Genomic DNA, 10000 nt, shown 5'->3' with positions numbered 1-10000 from the left:
AGGTATTGAATTTTACTGTAAAAATCTTCTTCTACATCAATCGAACGCCAAAATTCAAAATACGTTTATATCAGGATTCTAATCAACTTTGATTTTTTTGAATTATCAGTTGGATTTTGCTTTATCAACTGCATGCTAGTTAATTCCCAATGTGTTTCAGAACTGTTCCTTAATTCGCACCCTCATTCCAGACTATTTGTTCCAGAGAGAGTTTTAGTCACTTGTTTTACTTTCTTACTCAGGGGTATTCCAGCATCAAGTACATAGCCACTCAAGGGCCGAAGGATCAATCGGAACCCACTATTAGAGACTTCTGGAGGATGATTTTAGAGCAGCAAGTTACTGCGATTATCATGGTAGCCAATTTTGAAGAAGGCGGAAAGGTAATGTCTACTACATGTACAGCCCAAACCCTTATTAACAAGGGGTAAAATACTTCCAAACAAAACTGGCTTTGTTTATAAAAAAAAAAAAAAAAAAAAAAAAAAAAAACGTGGACAGCAACTTTTTCTAAGTGACAAAAAGCAGCCATTAAATCCGAAGAAAATTTTAGGATTGTTTAAGACAATGTAATGATGCAATAATAAATAATCAAGGAACATATTACCAATACGTTTTGCAAAATATACTGCAAAAATCGATTAAAAAATAAAGATTTAATAGAATTTCCTACTGTATTGTATATTTAGATATTGGAACCATGATTCAAGTGGTGGGTTACTGACATAAAAGGTGATTGGTCCATAACCTGGTAGCACAGAAAGTTTGTTTCCTGGAGAAGGTATTAGAGATCTCTTTTTTTTCTGTAAGAAAAGCATCAGAGATACAAGGTGGAGAGGCATGTAAGTGTCCATGCCTTTGGATTATACCTCTATGGATTCATTCAGGCTTGGTAGTTGTAGTGTTTTAGAGCTTTTGCCCACAGTTTTTTAAATGACCCGGGTCTTAAAGGTTTAAAAGCCGTTCAATAATGGCAGAGGCAAGGGACAGTGACATTGCCCTAGCTAGCAGGACAATGCCCTAGAGACTGACCATATATATGATCAGCGCCTAAGACCCCTCTCCACATAAGCTACGACCAGGGAGGACCAGGCGATAGCTGCCGATGACAGCAGATAGACATTTAGGCTCCCCCAAACCCCCTTTCCTTAGCTCACAATGATGGTTCGGTTGCAGACTCTACTAGAAACTATAGAGTTTGAGCTTGACTCGATCTCTCGTCTGGCGATCGCCAGGTAGCGACGTTTCCAATAGGCCACCGCAGGCCCTTTGATACTTGGCTCTACCCTTGGAATGTCATTATTTAGAGTTCAAAAGCATTCTGTTCAATGATCCCTACAGATTGATATGTTACTCGGGTATAGTATTTTCAAGCCCTTTCCAAACTTCATCTTATGAGATTAGAAGAATCCATAATTGTTTCAAAGGAGACTTGTAATTGAGTTATACTTGACGGAAAGCAGTCTCACATCAAACTAATATACTAACTGATATGATATCAACAGTATATGGATACTTACCCATAACTTTGTTCAAGAAAGTAGTGGACGGTATTTACTTTAAGAAAACTTTGCTGCCATTGTAAGGATTAGTTGAAATTCAGCGTAAATGTTATTAGCTGATGCGATAAATGTTAAGAAGGGCAACCTGTGGATGGCAACTGCAGCATTTGATAACCTAATCTGATCATCTTACAATTTCAGTAACTCTTCAATTATCTAAAAGTAACGAAAAAGCCAGATCAGGTATTCATAGCCTTAAACAAATCAGTGTTTACTCTATTTCACGATTTACCGATTAGTCTTTGGTGGCATGAGAAACAGAGTACCGTCTTGATGGGTTTCGTGTAACTACTGGTGTACTTAAAGAGGTGTTTTATATGAGGTAAAAAAAATCAATATCTACTCATTTCTATAGTTTTCACGTATTTATCTGTTTTGGAGTTATTTTTATTATTTATTGAAATAAACACCCTGTATCTATGTATATATATATATATATATATATATATATATATATATATATATATATATATATATATATATATATATATATATATATATCAATTTCTAAATGGGGATACCTTAACGTGGTGAAAGGGTTTGTGTATCACTCTAATATTTAATAATGTCTGGGGTTTGGCTAGTTTCATCACCACGTTAGCCAGTGCAGATTGGTGAAGGTGGGAGATTTTCGTCTGATTGCTCACAACAAACCAACCTATTACAGGTGGCCCTGACTAGCGCAGCTTTGCTGATCATGACGATAAACAAACCCTTTCACCACGTTAAGGTGCTCCCACTTTATATATATAAATTATATATATATATATATATATATATATATATATATATATATATATATATGTATGTATATATAAATATATATATATATATATATATATATATATATATATATATATATATATATATACAGTATATATATAGGCCTATATATATATATATATATATATATATATATATATATATATATATATATATATATATATATATATGTATGTATATATATATATATATATATATATATATATATATATATATATATATATATATATATATATATATATATATATATGTGTGTGTGTGTGTGTGTGTGTGTGTGTGTGTGTGTCAAGGGACGTTTATGTGTGTGCATATATATATATATATATATATATATATATATATATATATATATATATATATATATATATATATATATATATATAATTCTGGAGTCGGATTTGTCTTTGGAAATGGTTACTCTACAGATCAAGTCACAATTGCTCCTTGCACAGAAGTCAATGTTGAGAGAGATAAATGTTACGGACTTGATTTTGTATTATCTTAATACTGACTTTGAATTCTAATGGGATTTTCTTCGTCATCAGGTTAAGGTTGGCAAGTACATGAGTCATGAAGAAACGCTGGTCTTTGAAAACTACGCGATTCAAGTGACCTCCTCTAAACAAGAGCCCTACTTCACAGTTTCTACAATCCAGGTGGGTGTCATAGTTCCAAGTGAAATCAAGTTGAGAAATGAAGTAAACGGAAGTGTTAGATAGGAAGATACTAGAAGTGGATGGTAGAAAGTAGAATGTAGTTTTGAATGAGAAATTTCTCAGTGTTTTAGAAAATTTCTGATGCAATCTACCATGGAAAATGTAAGTGACTTACAAAGCTTTTTTTCTTGATACAATAACATTCTGAAAATTGTTTCTGGAAGAACAACTAGTTCCTGATTCGGTTCAGTTGTTTATGTCACTGAATTACTAATTATGACCTAAGAAATTTCACTGCCGTTTATTAAATAAATGACTGATGATCTATCGGTTATTAAATGCAGGATTGCTACTAAATTTCATTGAATATAATCTTTAAAAACTTTTTTTTATCACAAAGTGAAAAACTCTTGATTAGTTTTCTTAAGTTTTTCAAAAAGTAACTACTCTACACTCTATGACAGATTCGGCGAAGGATATTAATAAAAGAATTACCGACCTGTTCATAATATCTATAAACGTCGTAACCATAATCACTGACCTTGATTAACGTTTTCTTAGTTTCAGACAGACATGTTCATCTTACAAGGAAAAGTTTCGTACTTTGTCGTTGTACGTGAATTCTATTCCTATATCAAATAGCAGGCATATGCAAAGAAAATTGCTGGATATATATATATATATATATATATATATATATATATATATATATATATATATATATATATATATATATATATATATATATATAACGAAAAGAAATAACATTTAGGGCAACGTAGAGGTATGTAGTTTCTGAATTTCTTTCCTAATGCCAATTTCAGGTCTTTGTGGACACAATCCCTCGACACACTGTGACACATTATCATTATACAAACTGGCCTGATCATGGGGTCCCTGAGGAAGCAATTTCCATCTCTTACCTGGTTACGAATTTCTTGGACAACCATGATAATGGTATGTGCTGCTCTGGAACAAATGTTTGCTTCAAACCGTGAAAAGGGTGATAATTGGTACACAAATGTTAAAATGACCATAGCCTCTTTTTTGTGTATGATTCTGCTTATATTGTACTGTATCATATGTAGCTTTAAGAATTACCCTGTGTGATAATGAAGATAAGCTGGAATGATCTGTTAGCTTATATAAATATGAATATAGAAACACTTTGTCTTCCTGTTCCCTTCAACTTTAATACATTTTACTAAACAGGTGGTGTTGTAGTCCATAGCTCTGCTGGGATTGGAAGAACAGGAACAATATTAATGGTATTGCTACTTCAAGAAATGCTGAAGATTCAGGATAGCATTGATCCCGTCGAGGTTTTAGCTAAACTTCGAAGTGGAAGGGGTCGTCTTGTAGAAAATATAGAGCAATACAACCTAGCTCTTGAGATCACAGATGAGGTCTTCTTTGGAAACGTCACTAAAATTACTTCAACTAACCTTCAGAAACGTCTGGAACATTTCCTGACAAATTCTTTTTTTGAATATGAAAAAATTAAAGCGTTTCCAACACCGTCACCTTACGAATATTCATCCAGGGAAGCTTTTAGACACTTGAATAGAAATCCAAACATCTTGCCTCGTGACAGTCACAGAATTTACTTACAGATGGTGAATGGGAAAGAGGAATCACAGTACATTAATGCAGTCCATATTCACGGCTTTAGTAAATCTGATAGATTTCTTGTGACTGAGCATCCTTTGAGACAAACACAAGCTAAATTTTGGAGGATGATCATGGAGATGAAATGTCCCTCTGTTGTTCTAATTAATCACTATCCAAACCATGATAAGGTTAGTAGAAAACAAGGATTTACGATTTAGTTGAAAAAAAAGAAAAAAAAAACTTTTATGTAGTCCTTTATGTATTAGATATTTTCACAATACATTTGTATTGTAAATCAACACTTCTACAAACCTTCAAGCTTTTGTTTATTTTCCTTAAAAATAATATATTGGTGTATACTGAATTGATTGATTCCTTTTTTTAAATATCTTTATGAAGTTTGGCCCTCAATATTCACCCTGAGGATTTATAACTTTTCTCTTGTGAAAATGTTGGCCTTAAGAAAAAACAGAAACAAATTATGTATTGTCTGATATATAGAAGTATTTTGTTTAATGTTGTGATAGACATCTGAATATACTATATAACTAGTTTCTGCTCATTTCATCAGTATGTAAATATTCATTTCATAAAATCATCCAAACTTTTCAGGAGGAGTTTCTTCCTTTGCTTCCTGAGGAAAATCAAGAGATGAATGTCTCCGGTTACAAGATCACACTGGATTATCCATTTCCTTCTGGGCCAGACCTGATGCAGTACAATTTGACTGTGAGAAACCCATGTGTAAGTACAGATAATGCTAGCCATCGATAGTACCTATAATGATTGTAAACTGTTGATTAGTATATTCATTAATAGTTGATGTATTTCAATAACATTAATTGTTATTTCACTGGATTCATTTCCCCGTTTCAGGGACAGCAACATACATTAACTGCCTATGTCGTTCTTAACTGGGAATATGGGCATGCCACTCCGGAGTGTCCAAATGTCTTGTTGAATCTAGCTGACAAGTTATTGCACTCTGTCACACAATTGGGTTCTGGGCCGCCTCTACTGTGTTGTGGGTATGTGAATTACTTCTTATCCTCATTTTTATAGATTCTTGGAGCGTATATATTTTTATGTATTTATTAATCGACGGTGTTCATACAGGCTGACGTTTTGTGTTCTTGGCTATATATTTATAATTTTATGATTTTACAAAACTAATATGGTTACAGGTGTTTCTTGTTGAGTATATAAGGTAAGGCAATATGTTACATTTCTGTGTTAACTGCATTCCTTTTATTAGAATAGCTAATCACCTTATCAATAAACAAGTTTTATCAAAATGTTACCTGTCTCCTTCATATAAGACACTCATCCCTGTGTCTTCTATATCTATTAATAAAAGCCTACATGTGATAGGAATAAATAAATAGAATTTCAGAATTTTTACAATGGTATTTCATCACAAAATTATAGCATCAAACGGAACATAGTATCTGTGGTAAAGAAAGAAACTTTTCTTTCCCTAAAGGTTGGTTTATAAGGAAATTATTTTCAGGGATGGCGTAACGGGATGTGGTCTACTGGCGGGGTTGATGCTCATCATACAACGAGCTCAAATTGAGCAAGTTTTTGACATCTACAGAGCAGTTGTCAAACTGTTAAAATGCCGCCACCAGTTCATCACCTGTGAAGTAGGAATTCCAAAGTTCTTTATGCTTAAAGTGGATATTTTGTAGTTTTTGTTATGGTATACATAGAATCGATGTATAATTGCATATTAGCGCTTATTGGATGTTGTTAAGTTTTGATAACTAAATTAATACTTCTTTTACCCATTAGGCCAAAATATGTTAGTCTCTTAATTGGAATTTTCCTTGTATTTCAAATTATGCAAAGGCTGTTATCATACTACTCTACAGTAAAATATAATCAATTTAAATATTATTCTCAAGCAAATAGTTTTTACTTATCGCATTTTGTTTTCCACCTTGTAAACTATTGTAATATCTTTCCTTTACAGCAACAGTATGCAATGCTCTACCTTGCATCCTCAATCTACTTGAGGGATTTCCCCATTTATGTTAAATTTTGACTGAGAATCATTTCGGAATCCTCCAAGCTAACATACTCAAGATTGATGACCGCATCAAAGAGGCAAGAAATTCTAACTTAAAATGCCAACGGAGGAAACTTGAAGTATGAGCTATGTTTAAGTAGAGCTATAGAATGTGTAAAATTTGAATTATTATTGGTGTGAAATGAAAGAATCTTGCTTGCTTGATTGATTGTCTAACCTTATGGAAGAGGTGTGTGTACCATTTGAGGAGCAATATCTCCCACGAGAGCTTTCAGTTGAATCTCTCTACAGGAACTTTAAATTGTGTCTTTAATGAAGTTGCACTGTTTGTTTTTCTCGTTCTCTCCGAGTCGGTGGTAGAAGAGGGCATGGGGTTGTCCATCTTATCTGGTCATGCCCCATAAAATACCTCTACTTGAATCAATCATAGACGAATACTGAATATCAAAAATTGTGAAAATGTAATTCTTTTATGAAATTTTGTATTATTTCATAGGAAGGTTGTTATGCTTTTACCATATAGTCTTAGAATGCGATTCAGCATGTTATTATTATTATTATTATTATTATTATTATTATTATTATTATTATTATCATTATTATTAGCTAACCTACAACCCTAGCTGGAAAGCTGGATGCTATAAGCCCAAGGGCTCCAATAGGGAAAATAATCCAGTGAGGAAAGCAAATAAGGAAACAGATGGAAAAGTATGTCTAAAGGCACTACCTAAGACTAGAAAACCATGATCTGATTTTGGAGTGTTCTTCTCCTAGAAGAGCTTTTGGCCATAGGTAAAGAGCCTTCTATCCTTATCAAGGGGAAAGTAGCCATTGAACAAGTACAGTACAGTTGTTAACCCCCTGAAGATGGATTTTTTTTTTTTTTTTTTTTTTTTTTTTTTTTTTGTACTGTAAGGTGTATGAGGCGAGAGGAGGATGTGTAAAGACTAGGCCAGATTATTGATGATATTACTGCTTGAGAGTTATTGGATCCTTTGACTTTAATATTTCTTTGTCGTGTTCATACATATTGTAACATATTCTAATTTTCTAATTAAATTAGCTAGATTGGAGGATAGTGACCCAATCTACAGTGCAGCTTTATACTCAGAAATATAGTTGTGTACAGCTTGCGAAAGAAATATTACATATCTATTTCAAAGTTTAGATTGGATAAGGTCATCCTAACTTTACACAATCTAACCTTAGGATACCACATGGGATAACCTTGCCCAATCGAACCTTTGGATACTACATAGAAGGACCTTACCCTATCTAACCTTCTGATACTACATAGCATGAGCTAACCTTTGGTTACTACATAGCATGAGCTAACCTTTGGATTCTACATAGTATGAGCTAACCTTTGTGTACTGCAGAGCAAAAGCTAACCTTTGGATACTACATAGAAGGACCTTACCCTATCAAACCTTCTGATACTACATAGCATGAACTAACCCTTGGATACTACATAGCATGAGCTGACCTTTGGTTACTACATAGCATGAACTAATATTTGGATTCTACATAGTATGAGCTAACCTTTGGGTACTGCATAGCATAAGCTAACCTTTGGATACTACATAGCATTAGCTAACCCTTGGATACTACATAGCATGAGCTAACATTTGGTTACTACATAGCATGAGCTAACATTTGGATTCTACATAGTATGAGCTAACCTTTGGGTACTGCAGAGCATAAGCTAACCTTTGGATACTACATAGTATGAGCTAACCTTTAGATACTGCAGAGCACGAGCTAATCTTTGGTTACTAAATAGCATGAGCTAACCTTTGGTTACTACATTGCATGAGCTAACCCTTGGATACTACATAGCATGAGCTAACATTTGGTTACTACATAGCATGAGCTAACCCTTAGATACTACATGGCATGAGCTAACCTTTGGTTACTACATAGCATGAGCTAACCCTTGGATACTACATAGTATGAGCTAACCTTTGGATACTACCTAGTATGAGCTAACCTTTAGATACTGCAGAGCATGGAGCTAACCTTTGGATACTACATAGTATGAGCTAACCTTTGGTTACTACATAGCATGAGCTAACATTTGGTTACTACATAGCATGAGCTAACCCTTGGATACTACATGGCATGAGGTAACCTTTGGTTACTACATAGCATGAGCTAACCCTTGGATACTACATGGCATGAGGTAACCTTTGGTTACTACATAGCATGAGCTAACCCTTGGATACTACATGGCATGAGCTAACCTTTGGTTACTACATAGCATGAGCTAACCCTTGGATACTACATGGCATGAGCTAACCTTTGGTTACTACATAGCATGAGCTAACCCTTGGATACTACATGGCATGAGCTAACATTTGGTTACTACATAGCATGAGCTAACCCTTGGATACTACATGGCATGAGCTAACCTTTGTTTACTACATAGCATGAGCTAACCCTTGGATACTACATAGTATGAGCTAACCTTTGGATACTGCATAGCATGAGCTAACCTTTGGATACTACATAGTATGAGCTAACCTTTGGTTACTACATAGCATGAGCTAACCTTTGGATTATACAAAGTATAAGCTAACCTTTGGATACTGCAGAGCATGAGCTAACCTTTGGATACTACACAGCATGAGCTAACCTTTAGATACTGCAGAGAATGAGCTAACCTTTGGATACTACACAGTATGAACTAACCTTTAGATACTGCAGAGCATGGGCTAACCTTTGGATACTACATAGTATGAGCTAACCTTTAGATACTGCAGAGCAATAGTATGAGCTAACCTTTAGATACTGCAGCGCATGAGCTAACCTTTGGATACTACATAGGAAGACCTTACCCAATCAAACCTAGACTATGAAGCAGACTCATCCCTTTGGCTAAGGCTTTGTCCCACTAGACTCCCTACACTAACTTGAGCCAGCTCCATAAACCATACAGTTAATAGTAACTCGTATATCTTTGAGCAATCTCATAAGATCAAGAAGTTGAACTATTATCATTTAATCCTATTTCGAATATTGAAGTACCCTATATTTCACGAGAAATCACTTCTGCCACTTAATCTACTCTCTCTCTCTCTCTAATACAGATAAGACTTCCCACATCTTTAAGCAAGCGCACAGTTTGATGCACATTTCGCTTAGCAATTTTTTATCTTTTTTAAAGATTTTAAGTTTTCCCAACCGGGCTTTGGAATCACGTATCACACCATTTATTCCCATGAAAAAATCTTAAACTATTGGCTAATATTTAGCAAAATATTAGTAAAAAAAAATACCCAGTCTATGACAACCAAGGATTGAATGGATGAAGGCATTTATGGGCCAGCTCTCCTTCATGAAAGGTAAATATTCCT

At 34.2% G+C, this 10000-nt stretch overlaps 2 protein-coding genes across 2 annotated transcripts in view; one reads left to right on the top strand and one right to left on the bottom strand.

Annotated features, from left to right (window-relative positions):
* Positions 1–7516, top strand: part of LOC137616424 (receptor-type tyrosine-protein phosphatase T-like) — a 209195-nt gene extending 201679 nt beyond the window's left edge. The window contains exons 21-29 of the mRNA XM_068346169.1: positions 1–2; positions 243–383; positions 2891–3001; positions 3826–3958; positions 4214–4800; positions 5225–5356; positions 5489–5640; positions 6123–6258; positions 6588–7516. The exon at positions 1–2 is cut by the window's left edge and continues 75 nt beyond it. Of these exons, the coding sequence (XP_068202270.1) occupies positions 1–2; positions 243–383; positions 2891–3001; positions 3826–3958; positions 4214–4800; positions 5225–5356; positions 5489–5640; positions 6123–6258; positions 6588–6659 (1466 nt within the window). The 3' untranslated portion in view covers positions 6660–7516. The remainder of the gene's footprint in view (positions 3–242; positions 384–2890; positions 3002–3825; positions 3959–4213; positions 4801–5224; positions 5357–5488; positions 5641–6122; positions 6259–6587) is intronic.
* LOC137616421 (uncharacterized) overlaps positions 1–10000 on the bottom strand; it is a 742648-nt gene that overhangs the window by 312198 nt on the left and 420450 nt on the right. The gene's annotated exons all lie outside the window — the stretch shown is intronic.

Source organism: Palaemon carinicauda, chromosome 22 (genome assembly GCF_036898095.1).
Source record: "Palaemon carinicauda isolate YSFRI2023 chromosome 22, ASM3689809v2, whole genome shotgun sequence".
In the NCBI taxonomy this organism is placed as follows: domain Eukaryota; kingdom Metazoa; phylum Arthropoda; class Malacostraca; order Decapoda; family Palaemonidae; genus Palaemon; species Palaemon carinicauda.
This window is presented reverse-complemented; position numbering and strand designations above follow the sequence as displayed.